The sequence below is a fragment of the Bactrocera latifrons genome, unplaced genomic scaffold (assembly GCF_001853355.1).
Source record: "Bactrocera latifrons isolate USDA-ARS-PBARC rearing strain unplaced genomic scaffold, ASM185335v1 scaffold_126, whole genome shotgun sequence".
NCBI classification, from domain to species: Eukaryota; Metazoa; Arthropoda; class Insecta; order Diptera; family Tephritidae; genus Bactrocera; species Bactrocera latifrons.
Genome location: NW_017534697.1, coordinates 332,505 through 359,799, shown reverse-complemented (window position 1 = coordinate 359,799; position 27,295 = coordinate 332,505). Strand labels below are relative to the sequence as shown.

General features: G+C 37.1%; 1 protein-coding gene across 4 annotated transcripts in view; it reads left to right on the top strand.

The window, feature by feature from the left end:
• The first annotated feature begins 653 nt into the window (after positions 1–653).
• The window catches only part of LOC108978691, a 36,811-nt gene continuing 10,169 nt past the window's right edge, over positions 654–27,295 (top strand). For 2 of the 4 annotated variants that reach the window (XR_001994129.1, XM_018949086.1), the window contains exons 1-2: positions 725–787; positions 2,008–2,282. Coding sequence is in view for 3 of the 4 variants with exons in the window: in XM_018949086.1 (XP_018804631.1) it covers positions 2,183–2,282 (100 nt within the window). In the remaining variant the exon portion in view is untranslated. Of the gene's footprint in view, positions 796–2,007; positions 2,283–27,295 lie in introns of all 4 variants that reach the window. The other 2 variants (XM_018949087.1, XM_018949088.1) reach the window with 2 other exon arrangements.

The window sequence follows — 27,295 nt, the reverse complement described above, 5'->3', positions numbered from 1 at the left end:
GCGAGGGATAAGGTCAGCGTGCTTGTAGGTACAAATAAACACGAGTTCAATATCGTTGGTATGAGTGTGGGAAAACTTTTTTTGCGGTATAATTTAATAAAAGAGAAAGTTTCGGCCATGCAGCGTGCTTTCTGTGGGTCCCCCCGAATCGATTGGAACTTTGCTGAAGGTGTAAGAAGCATAAATATCCCATTCACTTGTAGAGGTGCTGAACGGTGGCTTTGCATCCTTCGAGCGCAGAGAAAATTGGGAACAGTTTGGCGCGCTCTCTCTTACGCTCTTGTAGAAGCGGAATATGTTACAAACGGAAATTCAAAATACATTACTGGCTAAAAAATATCTACATTCATTTTGAAACTTTTTAATGACTTCAAGGTCATCAATTTTGAGTTTTTAAGATATATTTTGCGAAATCCGCCCATTCTTAATTTCTGGTAAATTATTATTATCCATTTTAGTAAGTTTGCCTTCTGATGCATAGTGCAATTTGAGCTCCAAAGGCTCTCTATTTGTAAACCTTTTGCTTGTTGTTGGGCTCTCTTCCATCGTTACGTTCACTACGTGCTTACGTTGCGTAAGGCTGAGCGTATTCGGCGAATATATTGGCAAACGCTACAGGATATCAAATCAGTTTGTCGGCAATCGTAGCGAGTAACGGTGGATTACGCGAACAGCTCGCCAAATGCCATGAAACGCGTTGCTGGATGTTAAAGAGAGAAAAAAAAAACAAAAAAAGAAAAGCAACAATGTAGTGAGTTGGGACGTTTTCTTATCCGACTGTTGAATGGTATTTGTGTAGGATTTCGCCTTTTTATTGCCAAAAGCCTATGATTGCAGTGCATCAGACCACATAACACACATATGCTGGAGTACATGTGTGTGTTAGAGGTTCTTCATTGTGCTTAGCAGCAGAATTAATGAAGTGGTCACACATAGACGCGTTTAAATGAGCGACTTTATCTACATTTCAAATGCATTGTGTGGACAAATTGACTCCGATGGCTCTTACAAATGTGTACAGTGGTGTGTGTGCGTGAGTGCAAAAGTTTGCATGTGTAATAAAAGAAACGCAACAAATAAACAAGTAAACAATAACAGCTGTTAGCAATTGTAAGCGAATGCAACGCTTTTCCGTTAGGACATTGTGTTTCCTTGCTAATTGGGAGAAATACGAAGGACAATGCGCGAGATACCCCGGTATTAGGCGCAATTGTTGCATGCCGTCGGCACTTCATTTGCGGGACTTGAATTTCGGAAAACGACTTAACCAAGTGCTTCATATATTTCTGAAGTTATTTGATGGTGAAACCGCTGTGTTGGTGTAGTTTACACAATTTTCCAAGCGATTAAGTCTTAGACGCCCTAGGTCTGCTAATTTCATTGATTATCAAACCAATTCTCTTTTCAGAGCATTATTTATTACTCTTACGATAGCAACAAAATAAATATGAAAGTGTGGAAGGAAATGTAATATATTTCGAAAAAATAAGAAAATGATCATGTATTTTTTATAAAATGAGATTTACGCTTATAGTGTGACATAACCAAAAACATGAGCTTAATAAGAGTAACAGGTCTGTTTCCTTCATATCTCCAGATTAGTAACTTTGAGATTAACGTTCAATTAAATCCTGGAAGTCGTCTGATTATTTAGAACAAATCGTATGCTGGCGTTGTCTTTCACTGGCAATTAGTAAGCGCTGATGTACGAAAGTAGCATTTAATGTTAATGATAGAATTTGATACGACCGGTTAGCCATTCTTCGGTTCGCCACTGTTGAGTAAGCTAACAAAAAGATAAATACGAATTATGTAGAGAAGAAAAAGCAATGAGGCATTAAACATTCGCTTCATAACGAATGTTGCTGAATTTGTTCAAAAGGATTGCGTATACGCATGGGCGTATCTCAGTGCCACTGCCTGAAATCTAATAAACTGTAGCTGAAATTTAAAAATAATGAGATTCTATAGTATTGTTTTGAAATTTTTACCTGAATATCCATGCAGCTAATACTGTGGGAAATAGAATCACAGATTAACCTTGAAGGGCACCAGTTTTATACGAAGACACGACGAAACAGTCAAACTTGTAACAGAACATATCAGTGTAACAGGATATCAACAAAAATATCAGAAAGTTAAATTACATTTAAAAGCCACACGCTCCACTTCCCCCGACAAAATGTTTTGGATTTTACGACGCACCGGTGCAGCGAATTTCTTCAATTCGCTAAACAACAATTGCAGCTCATCGAAGGGCGGAAGTAGTTCGGGCACACAAGGTAAGCAAAGTTACCGGTTACATAAAAGTCAATTTATGAGAGAAATTCCAAAAATTTCAAATTCCAAATTTCCATTGAACATGAAAATTATAGGTGGCTTTAATTTTATTCGACAGCGTTGTGATTGATGGCAGAAGTGTGATTGTGCGAAAGACAGTTGTGTAATTGAAATGTAATTAACGATTATTGCAGCATACTTTCAACGAATTGAATTCAAGCCCAATTTTGTGGATTTCGCTTCAACGATCCTTGACTGTTTTATCTTTTCTTGTCTCCCGTGTACTTGTACGGAGTTTATAATTTGACGATTATATTATATTTATAATACATGCCAGCAAGCAAAAACGACCATATTCTTTTACTTATCTACAGACTAATGGTAATTCATAAGGATAATATTTATTTATTCAATAATTGAATTCGAATCAAAAACATTTTGTTCTGAAGGGACAAGAATCATATATACCAAGTTGTTTCAGGTTTCTCGTTTCTATCCACTGTGGCAAGTAGAATGGCTTTTAGAAATGTACAACAATAAGTTATTCAATTATGAAGTACACGTTAATGAAACGGTTCGTACATCATCAAGTGGAGTGAATAAACACAATGTGTTTAATGAGGGAGTTTTATGGAAAGTAACATTTATTTTTTATTTGAATGAATTTGATATAGAATTTCATATTAATTCATAAAAAACCTCTATAACAACAAAGCAATCATTTGACAGTACTTTGGCAAGCTTTGTGAAGTGATTCGCATTTCACAATATATTTTTCGATTCGCAGTCAATTATAATCGAGTACTTATACATGAAAATAAATTCTTCAGCAGGAAACTGAGTTGAAAAAGCAGCTTTCAATCAGCAGCGTGAAATCAATTGGTCCTGTAATTTTGAACGATTTATAAACAAATGGTAAATTTTTTTGCTAACTTTTGAAAAGAAAGTACATTCAAAGAAAGAATTAAATTTTCATATAAATCTGTTCTCAAATTCTTTCACAAGCATTTGTGATTCCAATAAAAAAGAAACAAAATTTCGATATATTTGACAAACGACTTTCTATAGTATTACAATTCCATTGCTTTAAGTTATTAATAAAGACCGTTATGTGAGTATTCCACGTGCTACAATACTGCTCAAATTTTAATGTGCATATACATAGTTTAACATGTTTTTAGATACATATGTATAAAGTTATAAACATACAATATAACACTGTAATAATAACAAACAGCTATGACTGTGAGAATGAGTAAATGTCTGCTTTTATTTGAGAGCGCTTAAACTTAGGGAAAACTTCCTACATTCTAGCAAGCAGCATATCCACAGACACATCGGCATACAGGGTGTACCATCCTTGATGTCCTGCATTAATTTTGCACGAAGTTTGTAAAACCCAGAGGGAAACTTTGGAGACCCTATGGCCATGTCTGTCCGTGTATTCGTTTGTATATACGCCAAGTAGTTCTTCAGTATTCGAGTGAACTGAAATTTAGCACCCACTCACGTCTACCTAAGAAGCTGGCCATTTGCCCGAACATCCGATATCAGATTTGATAAGATACATTAATGAAATTTGGCATACGCTATTTTCCACGGTAAGGTCACAGTTTCCAAACATAATGATCAAGATAAATATTTTCATTTTTGTTCCTTTAGTAAGTAACCCTAATAAAACGTTTTTCGTTTGATGCAAACCGTTGGCTGATTACGTATGATCTGCGATAGACATGGCGAACGATCTAGATGCACTTAAATCAATTATTTCATATCGTCAGGTCCAATGATGGTTGTTTGATAGCGCAAATGTCGGCAAATGTAGTATTCAGAATTTGATTTCCCTTCAGTGTAAAGTGATTCAATCGGTTCATAAATGTTCGAATTCTGCAATTTCTAAATACCGACCTAGAAGATGACACATCCTGTACCTCCATAATACTACAGCTAACACAACACTATGCAAAGCAGCAGCAGTTTTGTCCACAACAACATGTAGACTAACACAAAGTCAATGAAAGTTTGCATAAGCATATGGCGGAACTACTGCCACATGACTACACCACGCCTCACTGTGCTCACATGTGTGTTTACAACTAAAAAAGATTGCTTGAAGTGCTTGCCACAGTTCGCCGCCTACAGTGGCACATGTAGCTGCACTTCGATGCACTTTAATTATGGCTGGGAATAGAGAAAGTGAGCGTGTCCTCATATGGGTGTTCATTATGTTAATGCGTGGGCGAATGCACGAGTTCTTAAGCATGTAGAACATATGAGTTTGAGGATAAGTGTAGCATGCATAATGAATGAATGAATGTGCGCTTCTCAGAGAGATGACGCGTTAGTAAATATAAATAAAGCATAGCGTGAGGTTTGAGCGAATTTCATAGAGGAAAAAGTGGCAAAGCAGTGACCTTGAAAGGGAAACCACTTAGCCCTCGCCTTTTCTTCCTAATACATATGTGATAACAGTTGGTATATTGACAATTTTTTCCTTGTTTCTCCCATTTTCATTAGTTTTTCTAGAAAAAACTTCGGACCTTTTGTGGTTCTGGTGTTTTTCTTTAAATCTTATAAATAAAGCTGATATGATATTTCGTTATGTATCAATGGTCGGACAGAGGCTCTTTTTATCACTTTATGTTAAAATGCAGAAAAATTTATACATAAAAAATAAAATTCATTAGAGGTCGTGATATTCGACTAATCGATTAACTGGAATAACCGGATAGTGCATTATTCGAATAATAATATTGTTTGCAGTATAGTCGTAAGTCGCCGATTTTTCGATTAACCAGTCACTTTCCACTATCCACTAGTAAGCGTTCAACTTCTACTGTCTGAAACGGGGTATACCAATAATCGGTTTTTAGGTTATTCGAATACTCTTAAGAGCTCTAATTTCAAATCATAAGCATGTGTTCAATATTGGTGTATTAGCGGATGCCGTTAATCCGGTTATTCGATTAGTCCAATACCAAGAGTTCTACTAGAAAACCATTCAGAAGAATTTGCGATGAAAGAACTCAAATGTTGCTTTTTTGTTGACTGAAAGCAGCTATTTGCTGCTAGCAGAAATGTCAGTAGCAGTAACTAACTAGCAGATCTCTCTGACTTACACGTTCTTAATTTGAGGTCTTTTCTGATAGTTTTTTAGGAAAAGAAAGGCTTTTCCAGCGGAAATTTTGCTAGCTGGTGATCGTTAGTCGTTCAGAAACAAACCAATTGCTTTCATTAAATATATTTTATTACATAAAAAAACTGTAAAATGTCGAATGGGGTGCAAACGCAATTATTTGGTTCGAGTGTTCATGCAATTAGGGACAACGGCTCAATTATTATTAAATTAAATTAGTGGCATTTTGCCGTTATTTCAGCTTACTTCGCCACAATAGGGAATCACAAATGGAGTGTTCTCACACTTATGCTCTAGTACCTGGTCAATATTTAATTTCAATTTCCCAAAGGCGCTGTGAAAAAAATATATTCAAATTAAAAGTGAATTCGAGTCAAGTAGGCACGGAGTCCCTTATGCAGTTACTCAAAAATACCAGTGTATTTTGCGCACGAGTGCAGCATATTAAGCAGATGACTGGTAGGTGTTTTCTCAATGGGCGAAGAAGTCAAGACAAAATGGCAAAATAATTGCAGAGCGGCAGATAAGTTGCAGCAACGGAAAATACAGAATCTTTGGTGGAAAAGGAACATACAACCATACAAAGTGAGTGGGATGCCACTAGCGGGTGGAAACGGAAGCATTTGGTGTCCTCTAATAGCAGAAACAGTTATTATAATAAGTGGGCATACTAATGGCCAAAGGGAGTTACTAAAAAATTCAGTGAAGCGTTCCAACCAGTCCGCAGACCCAACGAAGCCAGCCAAATGGCAGAGCAATTGATAAAATGTGACTTGAGCCACAATATGCGGATGGTTTCATCTAAGCAGGCGTAAAGATGATGTGCATCTGCCGTTACCGTTGGTCCCTCGCTAAACTACGCACTGACACACTTTCTTCGCTTGCCTTCACGGAAATACGCACATTCTTTTTTTCGTTGTATATATACTTATATTCACACACACACGTTTACACATCTCTATGTACACATGCATATGAGTGTATAGTATACGCCACCCAGCGCTATCGACTCGTTCCTTCGCCATTTAACTACGATCGCACAGCTCTCTGCTGGATTTATGATTATTATTAGACACCTACTTCCGTTGACGACCTTTTGTATTTTTCCAAGCCTCATGCATCAGCAAATCTGTATAGCGGTTAAAAGCGAAAGGCGGCGTTTATACGAGCGAAGCAGGATTCGCCATTCAGCAAGGATAACGTTGCGAATCTTTGTCATAAAGTTTTTTGAAATGTGCAACTGTGCGTAAAATAACAAACTTAATGGTTGTCGCAAGTAGAGTGGAAGGTCGATGAATGGATTCTACCGTTATGTCGCCCGAAGGTGACGACGGCCTCATCGTGGAGACAAACCTGCGAACTGCTCCAAAGTATGCACTGCTTGTGCTCGCATAGTTCGAAGCTTAGTGCCTTGTATGAGCTTAGAACTCGATTTTTTTATTTTGTTATTTAATTATGCCGAGTCGGGGGTTAAAATGGGTTTTTAAATTAAATCAAGCTCCTTTGTCAGCATCTGACAATGTGGGCTTAAAAATAGGCTCTTATGGTGTTTATTGGAACGAGTATTTTTAGAAAAATTTTCCATTTTTGAATGAGAAATATGTGTGTATGTTACATATAAATACTTATATAGTGGTATAAAATTCAGCAGAAATTTTTTGTTGCACATTACTTAGATAAAATTAAACACTAACATAGGGTTTAATCAATTATTCAAAAAGTGTATTTTCGAAGGCTCATTTGGTTCTGGTTCAAGATTAAATTGCTTGACACTTTAACTTAGCCCATTATGAATAATACGTATGTCGCTCTGTGAGCCTTGCTAAGTAAAACCTTTTCTTTATGCTTATGATTGTAAACTAATTCTGAAAAATAATCTCTAAATATTAGCGCAACACATTCTGAAATATGCTCGTGACTACAATCAAAAGCGCTCGATTTTAATGGAGCTTCCTTGCAGTGGCACAAGGGAAGCGCCGCAGGTGTAGCGCAGCAGAAAGGCTTTCTATTTACAACTTTTGTTATGAGCGTAGCCTTGTGGGTGACGGGTAGTTCGTTTGATGTAACGCGAGTAGCGGTTTCTCTGAAGTCAACAAATTGTCTGGCAATTTTAAAGGATTTTACGCGTCAATGCGGATAAACCTTCTCAGTAAAACTTTAGGCCTGACGAAAGCAGCAATGACGTACACAAAATGGAAATTCAGTTAATGCTGATTAAGCCTTTTTGCAGAAACTGTGAGGGCAGCGCTGCATGCAGACCAAGGAGATGGCGAACACAAAACCGTAATTAACGGCAGCGCTCACACTTTCGGGCGCTACTCATATTTTGGTACTGAGTTATAATTAGAGTGTGATAAAATTAGTGTGTTTGGGTATTCAATTTAGTCAATAATGCGTCAAAAATATTCAATTTCTATCGAATTGTGTAAAAATAGTGAAGTTATGGAATCCCAAGCACCAAGACGCATAATCATTTGGTTTTGTATGTCTTATGAAAATATTTAGGTATAAACATGCAATAAAACGGAAGCTTATCTAGGTCAGGTTAGGATGCCCCGTCAGCAGTACTTCAAGTCTCTCAGGCACCCCTATGTGTATTTTAACAGTTAACTACACTAATCTTATGGCGTTTTCTTCTCTCGCAAAAATGTTGCATTTATCCTGCCCTGTGGTGGGGCTGTTAAAGTTGCGTGTTCTTTTATCAACATGTTTTCAGATTCAATTGTTCTTTTCTCAAAGTGTTACCTTCTAACCAGGCAAGAGTGCAACATTTTCTACCCTCTCATAAAGTAAGAGTGATAGTAACTTTTGTTTTATGGTTTCTCAAATTTCAATGTATTTTAATGAAATTTTTGCACAAAGTAAAATTTGTTGGTCAATTTTATTAAAATCACTATTGGAAATGGCAAGTTTGTCGATTCATCCTCATTACCATCAGGGAATAATATTAGGATGTTGGCTGTTGGAAGCGATATCTTACCCAGGGCAACAGGATTCGTAGAAGACGTTGTGTGCTTACTCAGAACTGAGGAAAAAGAAAATGAGAACTTATGTTCACTATTTTTTTAAATTACAGTTTGAAAAGTTTATGGTATTACTGTGAACGAAAATAACGCAACAGCTGATTTATGAAAGGGTGCCTTTTTTGTTCTTTTATCATTTAAAAAAGGTAGAGATTTCCGCAGGGTTAAATTTTCACCGAGATAAGAAGACGCCATTATATTTATAGATATACGAGTGTTGCCCAAACCCCTTTGCATCTGCTCCACTAAGGATAAATAATTTATTTATTGCAGGCAGTAAATTTTCGCCTCCAAGCTTTTATAGTAATTTATTGGTTTTTGCACAGCAGCCGAGTGGCATCTTTAATTTTGGGCCTAAATACTTACCGTTACTCTTTTTTATGTGTTTCCTTTCATGAGAAAGTGGACTTAGAATTCACATAATACAAAATCAACATTGATGAGGGCAATTTAGACGCATGGTGACCGATCGCCGGTGAAATAAGTGAGGTTTAGAATCCCTTTTGAGGTGATTAATTGAGGTCCCTTTGTAAAGAATGGTAGTACCCCGTGCCATGAATAGCTCGATGACAGTAATAAGGAATGTTATTCAAAGTACTTAGAAGTTTTTTCTCCACTTGCATAGTGGGAGGAGTTTCTTGCAAAGAGGAACGTGACGTAAATATATATTTTTCGCTCTGCAATGGCACACAGTGCAAGTGAAAGTACCGTATACGGTGCGCCGTGTAACAAATCACAGTCTAAATCGCAAAGGCGTGCAACTTTTACTTCGCGGAGTTTGTATTTGTATTCACGTGGAGACCAATATTTTATATGTGCTATCTTGTTGTGGAGAGGAAATCACAGTTTATCTCTGCAGCGTTGTAAACTTTTTAAGTCGACACAAGACTTATTCGAAATTTGCTTGAGCGGCAAAAACTTGTGCGGCATTTTGTGACACATTTTCGCAGCGAATGGGCGATTAGATTAAATAAAACTTTGGCAAAAATATAAAAGCGAACCCGCGGCGTATGTCGTATGTGAATATGCGTGTGTGTAATGTCGTGTAGCGGCAAAAACGCTGGTTGTCACGTGTCTACAATTCCCGTCTGCCAAGGATGTTTGGAGCCACAACTCAGCCATGAGCTGCGTAGTCATGCCGGATTAACAGCTTTGTGCCACAATTTGTGCTATACGCTGGCAGTTTTGAAAAGGTGCAAATGTGTGCAGCTTTACTTTAATATTCAAAACTCTCCCGATACAAATGCCATAAGCCATAAGGAGCAAAAGTTTTATGCACTTTACAAAATTTGTTTGCTCTGTAGTAACACGAAACGAGGCATTTTGTTACGGGGTGCTCCGTTCCTTTATTTTTTATAAGTAAAAATTGACGGAGAAGTTCCTGTTCGTCGTCGGTTTGAAAGACTAACCCAGAAACTTTCGCCGTTTTCGAGCTGAGATAAAAAAATTTTATAATTTTAAAATTGTAATTTTTCATAAAGAAGTTCACCTCTCTTGCTTGACACAATTGCAACACTTGAGGAAACTTATCTAATTTATTAAAGTTTTATGACATATTCGAAAGAAGCTAAACACATTTGTGAGTATATGTCCATTTTTCTCACAGTCAATTAAAGCTGGATTTTAACCTCTATTAATGATTTGTGATATTATAACAATAGAAGAAGAGGAATTATTAAAATGTATCGGTAAATTTAGTGGTTCTTTGTTTGAAAGAAATCTTATGCGTAAAATACCATTAATGAAGTAGATATTCAGTTGATAACGAGAAGTGATCTCATTTTTGGAACAAAGTTTGCAATGAATGAAGTTTAAAGTCTGGAAGGTGCCTAGAGGGTATCTTCTGTCAAGAATGTGGTTTAGAAAACTTTACGATATTGCCTTAGTTTCGAAAGGGGTTTTAGCGTCAAGAATTATTTTTTCTGGATTTACTTTTTAGAGCGTCAGTCTATTATGTTAAAGAGGTTGTTTTGTATGTTAAAAGATTTACTAAATAATAATAATATTTTAATAATCTAAAAAAAATTCAATTATTTATGGTTTACTTTGTACGCATTATTCCATCCATCCGTTGAAGCATTCAAAATCCAATATCCAAATATTTTATGTCTTAATTTCCTGTCATGCGGAAGTTTTTCAACTGATTACACAAAATTGTAATTCGCAACTAAACCAAATAATTTCGGTGGCAAAACCACCAACACCTAATATGCCTCCAGTATGTATAATATGAGAAGATACTGTGAACAATTAACAAATAAATAACGAAAACCCGCCTATTAACACCCACATTTTTTAGGATAGCAAACAACACAGTAATTGAACTTTAGCACTGAAGTGATTGTGAGTGTTTACCGTTATCTAAGACCCACATCAATTTGTGCGTCTGAATTTTGTGGTTCATAAGCTTTCCCAACGCCCCCTATGCGTCTTCACGAATGACCATAAAATGTAGGAGAAACGAAAAGAACTAATCAATAGTGTGTGTTTGTCCATTCGGACAACATGACATAGCCAGCGTAGCCGCTGCCTTTTAATTCGCTGAACTATGTCAATGTCCTCATATATCTCATAGAGCTCATCGTTCCATCGAATGCGATATTCGCCTTTCGCAGAACCTTTCTCTCGAAAACTTCTAAGGTCGATTCATCAGATGTTGTCATCGTCCATGCCTCTACACCATATAGCAAGACGGAAATAATTAGTGACTTATAGAGTTTTGGTTTCTACAATTTCGAAGTTATGACTGCCAACAGTGACGTGGGAGCCAAGTCGCGTGTGCGACGTCTTGCCCTCTTTCACTGTCAGCCCCATTTGCTTCGCTTCCTTATGTTGTTGTCAATGATGTTAATATCATCGGCATACGCCAGCAGCTGTACACTCTTATATGGTACCTTCTCTGTTAAGTTCTGCAGACCGAATTATTTGCTCTAATAGCAGATTGAATAAGTCGCACGAAAGGGTGTCGCCTTGTCTCAAACCTCGTTTGGGATCGAACGGCTCGGAGAGGTCCTTCCCGATCCGGATGGAGCTTTTGGTGTTGTCCAACGTCAGTTTACACTGCCATATTAGTTTTGCGGGGATACCAAATTCAGACATCGCGGCATAAAGGCAGCTCCTTTTCGTGCTGTCAAAAGCAGTTTTCAAATCGACTAAGAGGTGCTTTTTAAAAACTGCGTAAATGTTATTATTATTATAACTTTCTAATATKGGTCTTTAATTTTTGTTGTTTTGTGCTTCTGATTGTGCTTTCCACCTCAGTGTTTGCTGGGTTCGTGCCATTGTAGATGGAAAATTATATTAAAATAAACCGATTTAATTAAACAGAGTAAAAACGCAGAGTTATGACAGCAAAACAAGTGTCTATGTCTTTTGCATTGCTCGCATAGTTGAGAGTATCCATTCGAGTACACATTGCCACCCACTAATTACCAGTTAGGTGCATTAATACAGGGGAATAAATTCAACTTTTTGTGAGAGGCAAAATGGCAGCGGAAAATGGAGAACAGATTGCAATAAAAATGCGTTATTTTACTTGTCATTTTTGTTACTTTTTCTCTTTTTGTTCATAAGCGGTAAATAGCAAAATCTAAAATACTCGTACAACAATAAAAGCCAGGTCAATTCGAGTTTGTTGGCAAAATTTAAATGAGCACTTTTCGGTCACCATCACTGCATTTCGCCCCATGGGCCATCTTGAATTGTTTATCTGCTTTCATCGACGTTCATCGACATTCTGAGTAAACAACATTTATTATGTCGGTTTGCTTGGTCAATTTGTTGCTCACAATTTTGTTGTTTTAAAACCGCAAATTCAGCAATATGAGGCAGCTGCCACTGGCAGCAGCAAATATCTGGTCCCTTTCTAATATTCTGACTTGCAGGTACATTCATATGGGTACAGTTTTACACGCACAGCTAGGTATGTGTTCCTTGCTTCCATGGAAATTTGTTTGCTCCAATTTTAGCAAATAATTTTATGCTGTTTGTGAAGGAAACTTTGAGTGGTTCCTGCATGTGTTCATAGCATGCATGGAAAACTAGACTTTCGGAACAAGGTTGCTGTTTGGTGTTTCTGATTTAAAATGCTTCCTTTGGGGATATGCCAGTTTAATAAAGTACCGTTGTCTTTTTGCATTGGGAGTTATGTTTCCCAGCGCTTGTGAATAAATATTTGCTGGTTGAATTTCGGCAATGTCAAAAATAGCTAAAAATTTAAGTTGGTTGACACCGAAGGCTGGCCCAAGCACATCTGCTGGCCTTCGTGGCATGTCTCAAGGTCATTAGTTCGCTTCATTCGTTGTAAATATATTAGAACAAGGTTGCGTGCATGCCGGAGCAGAAATCGCTTGTTTAAATTTCATTTGTCTTTCGGTTTGTCTCGTTGTGACCGTCGTCGTTTGCTCTGTTTGTATGTGCGTGTGTGCTTATTTCTCTACATTTTGGATAAATATAATATTTGTTTATGCCAAGAGCAATATTTGGCCATTTGCAATATATTAGAAAGCTGCAAATACATTAACTGACAATTACGTGTGAAAATGAAAATCCTTTTAATAACTATGAATTACGAATCATTGCTTTTAACTTCAACTATCTTAGAAATTAAATTTGGGTTGATTTTTAGTCTCAACTCGTTGTTTAGAATATGAAATAATGATATATTCACCTTTAAAAATCTTTCGCTGTTGTAAGAAACGGAATCCATACAAGTTACACGAACGGTGCTAAAAAGTTTCTGCATACGTTCTGGTCACCACCACAGTCAAACACTAACTATAATAACCCTAACAAACTTTGCAAGAAACAGAAAAATGCTGAAAGAACTTAGAGATATTTGCAGTTGGTTGGTTGGAACACATAAGAAAGTGTCTTGTGTGGTGCTCGCTAATGTTTCAATTGGGTGTGCGGAGTCCACCTGTTGTAGCCATTGGAGGACCCTGTACAGATAAGGGCAATTGTAAACCTTTTGCATAGACAAGGCTCACCGCACAAACTTTGCTTTACATATCGAAAATCGTTGTGCTTAACTGCCAACTGTCAGCTGTCAAAAACTGTTGTTCATACAATACGAGCTCTGAATAGTCAAGGATAATTGGTAGGCAAACAAAGATTGCACACACATCTATGCATTAGTAGAGACAGGCGATAAGTGCGCGGCATTTCCAAGGCTGCTTTTGGTACCTGCCGTGCGCAGGCACTGACGGTATTTGACCTGCCAAACTCACCCGAAATGCGAGGTCTCTACTGTGGCAAACAAAAGGCGGCCATTTCGCTTAATTTAAATTCTTGTAGCGATATAAATTTTATTGGCCCGTGTCGTTATTGTTGGGTTCGTGTGTATTTGCCATGGATAATCCTCGCCGGTTAAACTATTTGCTGGTGAGCGCTCTACTTCCACTGGGTGTCGCGTCGGCGGAGCTTTTTGATGACATAGAGTACAAACAAAAAATTGTTGGCTTTGGCACTTGGTCAGACATGTGAGGCACCTTTGTCCATTTACTTCTCTTTGCTATTGACTTTTTCGGCCACAAAAATCTCGTACCACAATTGTGCTTTGGCAGTGTGTGTGTGTGTGTGTCTGTGCAAACCGCAATGGGAGGACATTTGCAGGGATTTGTATTAAGTTACGTGAAACTTAGGTGCTTTGGGGTTTTTATTTGTCCACCAGACGTTGACACGTTGTACGTGGACATAGTTGTCGGTGGAGGATATTAGAATGTGCGATTTATTTGTGTTGCGTTTAAATACTGCAAATGAAACCTTCGGAGGGTGAGTGCGATTACATTTCGAGCGACACGTAGGCCGTAAAAGTTGTGAGCATTTGTAGTCGAAATCGTTTTTACTTATTTACACAACCAAAAGGGAGCCCTCTCCATGGGCGGATGGACCTAAGTACACACAGACGCATTAAGTGACTTTTAATTAAAAAATGTCGAAAAGATATTTCAATTGTTTACTTTCCGTCGGCTATTAAACCATTGAGTGATGTTTTTTATCCAAACGATTTAAAAGTAAATTTTTAGCTGTTGTTGTGAGTCCTTAAGTGGGTATTCTAGTCAAGAGGCTCGAATTTCGAGCTTTTTTCAACAATTAATAAAAAAGAAGCACGAGACATTTTTACTATATGTTTTTTACATTTGCTTATTAAACTTAGAAGAGTACACAAAATCAATTTCTAAAAAAAAAATGTTTTTTCATCGAGTTATGCGTCCTTGAAGAAAAGGGGGGAAAGAGGCCGTCTCCTCATCACCATGATTTCTACCCTTGTCATCATCTGGAAAATAAAACAATGACAGATACTTAATGAGTACGAATGTCGCTATATCATGAAGCAGCAAAACTTCATAAAATGGCGGCTACTTAAGAAAAAAGGTCGAGTTTTCACAAAGTTGTCAATTTTGTCGATGGTTTTTAAAATATTATACATTTAAATTTTTTTTTTGTTTTTGTTGCTTCTATTTAAAGAATACTCATGCCAAAGTGCAAATGGCTACCGCATCAAAAAAGTAGTTTTGAGAAAAACGCGTTTAAAGTTTTACGTTAAGTTTCGGGCAGCGTAATAGATAGATAGATAGTTGCCACGTCACTAAAATGGCTATAACTTTTAAAATAATTTGAATTTTGAAAAATCCTTTTAGGGAGATATTTTTGAATTCAAAACTATTGAATTATAAAAAAAATTTGAGATTTTTTCAAATTTCTAGACTAGAATACCCCCTTAAGAGTGTGGTGGTGGAAACTCAGTCATTTTTTAAGGTATCATACTGCTATTTCTGGCGCTAAAAATGATAAGTTATCCATTGGTGCAGTTGCCATGAGTTATAAAAGTAAGTATTATCAATAGTTATTTTCGTCATATATTTTTGCTGAAATAAGTACATATGTAATTACTCTATACATTTATACGTAAGGAAAATACTATTTTTTTAATTTTTGGTATGCAGTTAGACTGTTTCACTGAGCCACAAATTTGTCATGTTTGCTGAGGCTTTTCCCTTCATTATATTCAAGTGGCCCTTACTTATGAAACTCAGAAACCTGCTCTCGTGTGCGTCATTTTTCAAGTTGCATATAGTTGAGCAATCTTTCGCACGAGCAACTGTGGCATGTGGTGCGTATACGTAACCTGCGCCATTTGCATGCTCCATCGGACGGGAATGACACTAAACAGAATTTATGTGCAGCAAATTAAATAAGCCGTAGGCAAACGTAAGCAAAATGAAGAAATAAGAGCATTAAATTAAGCCCAAAGTTGCCGCATTTGCCATGTGGCAGCAGTTGATTGGACATTTGCATGAAATTTTGCTCATAAGGCTTCAATTAAATTATAAATTACTTTATAACGGCCTCTCGTTTTCGCGCTATTGCTCCAGAAAAATTTGCAGCAGCGACACTAGGCCTCGGCAAAGCAAAACGAGTAAGAGTCGTTAACAGAAAGGCAAAATCTCTTGCGTATGTCAGTCTCCGACCCTGTGTAAGCACTTCGTTGACGTTGAGTTTCATTAGCGACGTTCACTTTGTTGCTTTATTTGCAGAATTTAACATAGTTATTCCTGGGAGACATTTGCACTTTCAACGGAGAAATTGTCGAATGAAAAACGAGCACCCGAAGTAAACTCGTTGACATTTGAAGTTTCCTTTTAATTCGACATTGTTGTCTTCGGTGTTTGCTACTTTTTATTTGTTTTGAGATATTTTTAAGTTTGTTTGTAGTTGCCTGTCGCCTGTGTCAGCCATTGGTCCAGTTGCTATTTCCAAGTATTTTGAACGAAATAAATTTATTTTACCTTTTAATATGAAATATTCAGTAAAGAAATCAAAATAAAAGGAGCGAAAAGTTGCTGCTGAAAAGTGGACGCCAGCGACGTTTGGCGATTTCGGCACCCAACTGTTAAATTCATTTACATAAACAACTTTATTCTGATTGAATATTGTCGTGCTGAGAATTGTCCCAACCTCTGGCCTTAAGGAGTTTACGAAAAAATAACTTAATATTTTGACATCAGGCAAAAAGACCAACAGTGCTGAATTCGTGTTCATTTATCAGAAGGAAGAGAACTTAATTGCTGATATTTCAATTTATTGTGCATAATTCTTCTTCTTCCTTAATGGAGAGTTTTCATTATTCAGATGACTGAATACTCGAAACATCGTTACATCGATTTTCCGATCTTGTCATCGTCCATGCCTCTGCACCATGCAGCAGGGCGGGGTTGGAGCGTGACTTATAGAATGTGATCTTTGTTCGTCGAGAGAAGACTTTATTTCTCAACTACCTACTCAGTCCGAAGTAGCACAGTAGTGGCAAGAGTTCTTCCGCGGTAGATTTCGAGGCTGAAATTGTTGTTGGTGTTAATGCTGGTTCTAAGGTAGACGAAATTAAGTATCTACGACTTCGAAGGTATGACTGTCAACAGCGACGGATTGTTGTTTGATGGCAGGAAATATTTCGTCTTGGCCTCGTGCAGTGAAACGCAGGTTTGAAATCGACGAGGAGGTGGTGTGTGTCTATTCCATTTTCAAGGGTCTTTTCAAGATTTGACGCATAGCGAATAGCACATTTAAATTCCAATCGTAGGGCATTCTTTCGTTCGACCATTATTGCATGCTCCTTATCAGTTTAGCTCGGCCGGCAATCCATGGGTCCGGCCTCTTTGTTGTTCTTCAGCTGCGTTATCTTCACCTAGCTCGAACCCGATACATTTTGATTGTATCGGAAATCATTCTGTATTCGAAACCAAAATTAATAAATTCATATTAGCTGAGAGAGAGCACTTGTAAAAACACATGAACTCTCATGGTGAGAAAAAATTTATCGAAGCACTTGCATTTTAATGAAATCCCTAGCTCAATTTGTGGTTATCCACATACAGAGAATAGTATATGGTATGTAGGTATTCTGTCCATTTGAATAGTCCTTTTAAGCATATTTACGTTTTTTGTTCTTTATTATGCACTTACATGCAGTGATAAATCTATGTTGACACTAGGGTGGACTGAAGTCGTTGCAATCATTGATATTCTTATTCCTAATGATTTTATTAGTCGTATAATTTATAAAAAATAGCACGTGATTTTTATTAATTGCCTTTAAGTCTCCTAAATGTTATTACTCATTCTCCGTGTTCCTATCTCCGTTCACATAATTGTAGTTTAAGGGGTTTTTAAATCATCATCAAGGAATATTGGATATACGTATAATAACCGAGGCATGTTCCGTTCTATTGTTGCTTCACTGCTTTATTGCGAGGTGAACATCAGAAATCTTCTACCGGGCTTCATTGACTTTATAGTCAAATCTTTTTAATTAAAACTTGTTTTCCGCTAAAAAACTTGTCCCTCATCAACAATTAATTGATTTAAATGAAAATGTGATGATGTCGGGTCTTATTGTCGTGTATTTACTACAAATGTGATTTATTTACTTTCATCTCTGCCTGCATATGTGCGCATGCGAAAGTGTAATGAACAACTCAGCGCGTTCGTAACAGCGAGTTAATGTTTTACGTGGCTAATTAGCAAATTTGTAATTCTCTTAAAAGGGTGCACCAAGCAGATTAATACAACGCATACACGTGCCATTATTCATGCAATTACGAAGGTTCTACTCTATTCTCATATGCACCTTATACAGGTATGGTGCATACTTAATTGATTACAGCACTGTGTTCTAAAACATCCCCAATGCAATAAATACATATACTGGAGCTGTTATCTGCTTAAACCGGGTTAATATTTCTATATAGTATTTCTGTATTGATCATGTATTGATTTTCTATATTTCAACGTACTACCAGAGGTGTCAGCTGCCCAAGCAAGAGCTGTTTCCGTAAATTTCGGACCGTGAGCCCTCTCTGTATGAAATGAGTGCCTGTATTTGCTATGAGGCAGCACAAACACTTCATACGTTGTCGGGCTAATAAACATTACCGTAGATAATCGAACACTCGCATGTGTTGCAATTAATAAATTAAAAGATAATAAACATTAATTGAATTAAATTCATGGAATTGAGTGATGGAAATTTATATAAGAAAATGTGTGTATATGTGAGTGTGTGTATATAAAAATGAGTGATACATTTAATCAATAGGCTTTTAATATATCCTAGTTTTCTTTTTGATATAAAAAAAAAATATATATACATATATATATATATAATAATAATTTTTTTAAATACAGCTTATTTATAAATAAATTTTACTGTATTACATGTGTTATCTGCCTTTATGAGTTAATCAATAAATACGACTGAACTTTTGTAGAATAATAGAATAACTAAATGAAAATTGGCAGACCCTTTGAAATTAAATTGTGAGTATATTATATATTGCTTGGTATTATTTAATGCTAACGTGTGTGATCGGTCAGATAATGTTTCGATAAAATGAGAAATGATAAAAAAATATTTTCCATTTTGTGTTATCTTTGGTATCTTCTATGGAATCAAATATACGTATATAAATCAGCGTTATATTATTTGATGCAAATGATAATTTTTGACAGTGTGTTTATCATCGATAAAAAATTTAAAATCAAATCAGCTGTATAAAATTTAGTAAACTCTAGAGACTTTTGTACATACAACATGCAAGTTCTAACGGTGCAATATTGAATGTTAAATATATATAATAATGTTTCGAACACAACTATTGACGTCAAGGGCCCTCGCAAAACCACAGTTACAAATGCCACATAAAAATAAAAAACAGCGAAAAAGCGGGCAATACAAATTTTGAATTCGAGTACGCGTTAAAATAAATTTGATTTACGCGTTGAACAACCGTGTGAGAGAGAGATACACATATCCACATCGGGTTCAACACTGAATTGAGCAACAGCCGCAGATGTAAGTGAGGAATTAGCGCAGATAACGCGGTGAAATGCTGTGCCAATTAGCTGCAGCAAATTAAAGCCGACGACACACTCCAACACCAGTACGCGCGCCACAGCATTGGTACCCACTCTCGCACACACACATCCGCAGGTATGCTGGCCTGTGGAAATGAATAATTTTATTTTACGCATGCTAATTTGGTGAAAAGTTTTGCACGCATAAAATGGATGCGGCGCTTCGAAGGCTCGTCTGTACGTATATACATATGTGGTCTGCGCGGCTTTCGCGGGAACTGGTCGTGGGACACAGCGATGCACCGTATAAGTTTGGTGAACACGAGCAACTAACCAAATTGCCAAATTCGGGCGGCGTTGTGTGAGTCGGTGGAATCTGAACTTACGAAAGATGAGAATTTTGATCAGCTGGCGGTATTATACATTGTAAGGCAGATTGCACAAGTTGCATCTATAATGTTAGGCAACATTTTTGTCATACGTAAGCGAGGAGATAACATTGGGAAACCGCAGGCATCCGATACCAACAAAATAAGGAGTAGGCAATACTAGGCAAGGCTATCTATGGGAATTAGTTGCATCACTCTCGGTCATATAAACTAGTCGGGAAAGATGCCGGCATTGCTTACATTGCTTGTAGCCACATTTGGGAAACGATTTTCTTTAATTCTCTGCAGCGACGCCAACAGTAGCCCTTTATAGCGGTTTCACGCTTCACCGCGTTGAGGTAATGCTTTGCGCAGCTTTCAGGTTCAACGTAGCCCTTCATGCTCGATATCGTATGAATGAAGTTTTTCTTATTTTGCCATTTGAACAGCAGGGAGGGAGCAACCTTTACTTTGGTTGCTAGTGCACTTTTTCAGGTTTTTTTTGCGCCGTTTCGTTTCTAGATTTGCCTTCCCTTTGAGAGTCCAAGTTGACCACAAAGTTTTCCACAAATCTGCGGTGATAAATTTCGATTTTGTGGTCGGTTATATAAATGCACGTAGCCATGTAAATGTAATTCTCCCGGTGGGTAATTTATGTTGTAATGATTTCTGATGAAACTGTGGCCGCACATACAGAGTCACAACATGCTACATTTTATTTGGAGCAAACTTACTCAACCGATTACCTAATGTGCCAAAAGTTTTCCAATATAGATTAACGACGGTGTTTGTGCGAGGAAGGTTGTGTGCATGTAGAGAATGAAAATTTGCTTTCAATGCTCCGGTTAACAAGTATGGTTTTGTTTAGTTGAAAATGGGTGCTGCCGAGTGAGTGAACTGGTCCACCAACAGCATCACTAACGGAGAAATAAACAGATTTTTACTACAAATTTGTGGAATGGAAAAGCGTTGAGCTCTTTTCGCATATATACATAAAACTATTAGTATGTACATACATATATGTACATGTAGCATATCTATTTTGTAGAAAAGTTGACTCTTGTATGAAATTCTATGTTCATTTGACGTTATTTGTCACGACTTGTTTGCCAACTGCTTATGTACAGGCTTTGTTGTTCAGAAATCGAAAAATTTTCGGTGTTGCACTTTGCATATATGTTCTCATGTTACATGAATACAAGTGGAATCCGGTTGTGATGCATGCCTTAGCAGCTGGCTGGTACTTTACGAGTCGCCAGATGTACTCAATAATATTCCGGCTCACAAATATGCTCAACCGACTTGTTTTGGACAATAACTGTCAAACAGCCACAATCAGTGTTGGGTGGTGATGATTTTCCAATAGTATTAAAACACATTAACCCAATGTGTTAAGAAACTAGACCAGATATATCTAATTGATGTAGATGACTATCAATTGTTGAATTGTGCTTACATCTTTAACGTGCGTGATAAACTTACTTGAATTCTTTCATTTCCCTTCTCTGATTTTCTGCTCGAGAATTGTTCTGGTTTTACATACTTCACTACTCAGTGAGCTCTTTGTTTACTTTCATGCTCAAACGCACACAAATGCAGAATTGTGTTTGCATTTACTTTTAACAAACGAAGTTGCAACTGAATTGACCACACATACAGTCAAATCAACTATGTGTAAAATAGTTTATAACTAGTATGAACCGCAAAAGCTACTGGTCAGCCGAGTCTTTATTTTTTTATATGTAGTGGCGAATTGGCGAGTGGTGAGTGAGTATTTTTCACAATTCTCACGTCCGTCCAGGAACTTACCAGTCTAATACTTCGCCGTTATGAAGCCAAACCATTGCTTTTAATTTAAAGCGATTGAGTCAAGATCTACTAATTAAAATTTATTTCGAATAACGTCAGTCTGATTTCGGCACCCCAAATTTTAGTCTGAAGTTTGCGGGAGAAATGCAAATTCAATCAAATGACCGTGCACCAATTTTGTATCACAGCTAGAAGTTTTCCCTGCCGACTGTTGATTGCTTGACTGCTTTCATCTGAGCATGTGTGCAGATGTGGCATGTGTGTGTGAGCAAACGAATTTGGAAATGGAATAAGTGGTTTGTAAAAGGTTGTCAATTTATCTGTTGATACACATGAGAATGCATGTGTGTGTTTTCATGCGATTTTCCACACCGTTGCCACTTTTCATGCTCCGCCATTCACTTGTGCATCATGCATTGCTGCAATTGGCTCTTGTGGCCATAAATAAACGTATTATGAAGCCATATTTACCGCTTGAGTGGCACTGCTTCTTCTTCTTTTGAAAAAATCGCATTTTATGTTTGGTTATTTGCTTTCATAGTTAGTTATTTTTTATACTCAAATATTACAAACTATTGGGAAAAAAAGTTGGGTGAAAATATGAGTGCAATAACATAAAGCGTACCTTAGCTATGTGATTAGTACTCATACTGGAGTATAGAAATCGTACTTCCAGAGTGAGTCTCTCTGATAAAGATGTTTTTTTTTTAAATTTATTAATTTGTATGAAGTATCGTTTCGATATAGCAAAAGATGTTTTGCTCAAAATAGTCAAAAGTTTAACATGATTCCGCTATTTTCCAATTTTCCACTCTTTTTGTAATTGTTAACATTATTTGATGTTCATGCCTTCCTTCTCCTTGATTTTTAGAAAAAGATTAATGGTTTTCTAGCATCCATTAAAGGTGACGTGGCGCATACGTTGAATGACCGATCCTAATTTAATCACTTAAAATCCATGACTAAACTGACCGCAACGAAAGTAGCGAGAAAGGAAAATGAGAAAATTGCTTTAATAAGTTTTTAATGGCTAAATTCAAAGGTATCAAACTGTGTAATAAAGGACAATGAAACACGGTAGAAGATGGCAGCTCAAAGAGGAAAAAAGCGGAAAAATAGAGAAAAACCAAACGGTTTTCACAGATGGCAGATCGGATGGAAAATAAAAGGAAGATAACGAGAAGAGTGAAACAAGTATTTTGATACCGTCAAGAAGCACTTAACGAAAGCAAATTCGAAATTGCCTACCGGTACACATGCTTATGCATGCGTCTATGTGTATGTATGTGGGTAACGTGAAGGTATGGGAGTGAGGACATTAAAAGCAAGCTTTTCGTAGCAACAGCTATCTTAAAGCTTCTCATCTAGAGCGTGTTTATGTAGGCACATATAAAAGGCATATAATTAAATCTTTAAAGATTCAGTTTAATTTTATCCAACGAGCCATATGTTAAGGGAATTGGACTAATATGTTGCATATTATCAGTAAGACTACTAAAAATTTAGGATAAGAAGACTATTTAAGCATTTTTCGGAATACCATTTTATTTAGATGAACGAAAATGAATAACTTTCTAATTTTTCATCATACTTATGCTTCGCATTCTAGGCCGTTCGAATGCTGCGAGGTCATTTTGAAACTAATCTAAGAGAATTTCCAGGTTATTGTAAATAATATCCCTTACAATGCTTGATAAGTAATTTCATTACTGTGGCTTATAATTCATGTAAAGTTGATAGCATACCTATTTGAAATTGTATGAAATATGAAATGGCAATGCTGTTGCCACTAAAGCGAAGGGAGGGAGTTGCAACATGCAACCTTAATCGGCTTGCGGCATTAAATGAGATTATACAGTTAGTTATGGAGCCAATTAAAAACTCTTTAACAAGGAAAAGCAAACCCTCGAAACAATAGAGAGCTAAGTCTTTGAAGCCTTTATTATACTATTATATATTATACAATTGAATTCATGATATCTAACAATTACCATCAGAAAAATTGTAATTCCTCAAATTTTACCTCCTCACTCGATCTAGTAGACTGCAATAACATCAATATTTCGGGAATAAATCATCCATATTTAGAACCCGTTCAGTCAGTTGCGCCCTTCCCATATTGTCTGCAATCGCTGATAATTATAGCATTGCAGTAATTGCCGTTCGAGTGGGAAAAATTTCTACGGAATTATCATTACTTAAATCAATCTGCTAGGAAAAAACGCGAATAATGATGAAAAGCATTATGCAATTGCAAGTATGGTCGGCAAAGCCTTTCATTTAAGTATTTGCACATGCAACAAGGAGTGGTCGCATTGCTGGCGAACGAATGCATTGCTAGTGATTTGCAGCCCATTTTGTTGGCCATTTGTGCGCGGACGTCATCGAAAGCGTAATGTTGTGCAGGCACGCGCATGCAACCCACCCACACGATTTGTATTTGCTTTTACTTCAACTTGCTACTTGCGCCCAGCCCCTAATTCCAATGTTGCGTATACGCCCTGGCGTTCACTATAATTGCAGCAGAAGTAGTACGAGGCATCAGCAGTTGTGAGCTCATATTTCCCTGCTTTTTATTGCATTTATGCATTCATTTACTTAATCTCTCATTCACCCGGCTCTTTGCGCATTTTGTAATTCCTAATTCCTTTACCTGCTTAACAAAGTTTCAGTTTCCTTCCCCATCTCCTTCGGCAAGTAAGTACTGAACATCCTTCATAAGCTTATTGTAAGTCTTCCAGTTGTGATCTCATTAAGCGAATGATATAATTTCATTATTAACTTGATTATTTATTCTGCTGATGCTCTTTTATTGCAACAAATGCCTGAGCTACTCTGCACCCATTTAACTATAAGTATATATTTGCAGTGCTCTCACTAAAATCGCTAACTATGCAAATGAAAAGCATTCTTTACATGCGATTAATATAGATACATGTTTTCTATTCAAATAGGGCTAAGAATGTGCACTTTTAAAAAGAGCATCTTATCAGAACTCAATGGCTTCATATGCGCTAGCATGCTCTAGTTAATTTCAGCAAGGAGGTTTAACTACTTCGCTTTTGAAAACATGTTATGCTTTCACAATAATAGCCAATATTCTTCATGTGATTTACCAAATAGTTACTGTCCGCAGTACAATGGGCTCAGTGATGACTAAATTTCTTCGAACTCATCTCACTTGGAAATGCATGTACTTATGATATAATATTAGTATCTGCAATATGATCACGGAGTTATTTAGAACAGCATTTAAGAAAAATTACTCATACGCCCCGTTGTTCTATTTACAAAGTGTAAACGAAAGCATCGCAAGCAACTGCATGCACTTTTCATGCATAAAAATTTCGCAGCGGAAGAATGTTTGAAATTTCGCCGCTCAAAACGAGCAAAATAATACTGCTTGTTAATTAATCAATACCCAGCGGACGAGAATGTGAACCGGGCGGGACTGTGGCGGCATTTCTATTATGCGCTTGTCTTTATCATCACCTGCGTCGCACTTAAATGAAATTAATTTCCTATCACGACTGCCGCAGTTGGGTAATTCGCGCTCGCGGATGTGCCATTTTATCATCATGCTATGTACATATAGACATAAAGAATGAATAAAGTATGACATCCCCTGGGCTCCGCAGCTCTCAACAACCTGTTCGTCGCCGTCACGGTGGTGCAGCGGTGCGTGAATTGAAAAATGGAAAGGCAGAATTGCACATATCATGTCCTCGGGGCGTGCCATTGTTGCTAAAATTGCATTTCTACCATCCTCGCTGGTTTGAATGTGGGTGACGCCGAAATACAAATGTCAACAACGTTAACCGCATGTTGCCACATGTGTTTGCTGGTGTGCGTAACGAATATATTGTATACGGACAAGCTGGTCAACAGAGTGGATCTGCATCCGATGTGAGCACATATTTACACATTCACTGTGGTGGGTAAAGAATAAAGGGGCGCGGAAAGAGTTGAATCCCACAACCAGTTGTGAACATATGTGGCGGTGGGGAGGGCCATTTGTGTGGTTATTCCGGATTTATTGAACTCATTCTGCTTCTAGCGTATGTGAAACGTAAATGGATTTGAGTTCGGTGCTTTTTGCTTCCACAAAGTAATTGTCAGGTGTGGCGATGGTTACATTGTGTGTGTTGGAATGAAATTAAAGTATCACTATGAGCATAATTACCTAAGGTGAAGTTATGTAAGATTGTGACCATAAGTAAATATCTCAAGGTAACATCGATCATATTTTAGAAGAAAAATTTAATACACTTCCTAATATTTGATTTCCTTGAAAATTTGTTAGTGGTATACATTAGAAGAAATTAACACACTAATTAACAGGATGTGGTGATCATATTCTATAGTGGGCAAGAGAAACTAGCCAATAGGCCGCGAACTCAGCATTTCGTACAATCAGAAGAGGCTCGCATTTTCCATGCCATTGCTTGATATTGTGCTTGTTGTTAGAAGGGGATATTAAATAGCAGTAGCTGTTTAAACCCATTTAACTTAACTTAATTTTTAACAATGCCTTCTTAAGACGGCTGGGAGGGCCTACATGTAAGTTTAATCTAGAGAAAACATTAAATTATACTTATGCAAAATCACTCAAAAGCCTGACAAGCTAAGGAAGCACGTGTGTAAGTATATACATAAATACTAACATGGGGATGACGGTGAACATTGTGTGATGCATTCGATAGAGGGGCATAATCCAGAAATGTAAATGGAGATATACAATTATGACACACCAAAACATGTGCGAATATGCAAATTACTGCTTGAGAAATTGCGGCATTTGCGGCTTGTTTGGCACGATGCTTGAGTGGTTGTTGCTACATTCACTACATTCGTGCAGAATGAGACGAATATGGCTTACCCGCAACCACATATGCGGCATCCTTAATTACTGTGATATTCATAGCGGTTCTCTCGTCTAGTAACTGCTTCCGCTTTCAGGCATTATGTGTCCTGCCCTGCTCAAATTATCCCACTTTTCGAGGGGCGTCGATAAATTGCCATATAAACCACTGCTCCAAATTTACTCACATACATATGTATACGAGTGAATGCGAGGTTATGGTTGCTTGAATGGATTATGGCATGTGTCAATGGTAATAAAGCGATTTGAAATCACTCGGAAAGCAAAAAATGCATGTGCGATAAACTCACGAGGATGAGCATCAATTGATGAATGTAGCATCAGCGATAAAGTTGTAAAAAACAGAACCAAAATGGCCAACCTCTGGTCCGATGTAGGGACGGTCCGTTTTTGTTCAATACAATGCTTTTGGAGGAAGATGGTCACTAGCAAAATAAAAATGAAAGAATGGATTGACTTAAACTTTTTTTTCAAAAACATTATTTAGTTTGTAGCTAAAGCAGTTTTTCAATCAATCCAAAAATAGCTGTTGTTGTAGGAGATTATGGGCTGATAAATTATTTAATTTTTTAGTTATTTTGTAGGCGAATATGCGCGTTATATACTAAGAGGCAGTATGTTTAGCTTATCTCTATTCGCTTTGATTAATAAAGTGATATCGCGACTATTTGGTTACTCAAGCTTGAGCATTCCAAAAGAAAGGAATTGTGTCTGTGAGTTCGGATAGTTGGTAATTAGCGCCAGTTGTAATTGTGACTGCTTAGACATCAAGTGATGTGAATTACGACGCTAATGGCATGATAATTCATGTATTGGGGAGTGGAGATAATTGAAAGATTCGACGAGAAAGTCGTTTAGTATTTATTAAAAGAGAAGACACGTCCCGGTCCATTCACGAAAGTCTAATGAGTTTTATATATGTCACACAGATAGTTTTTTACAT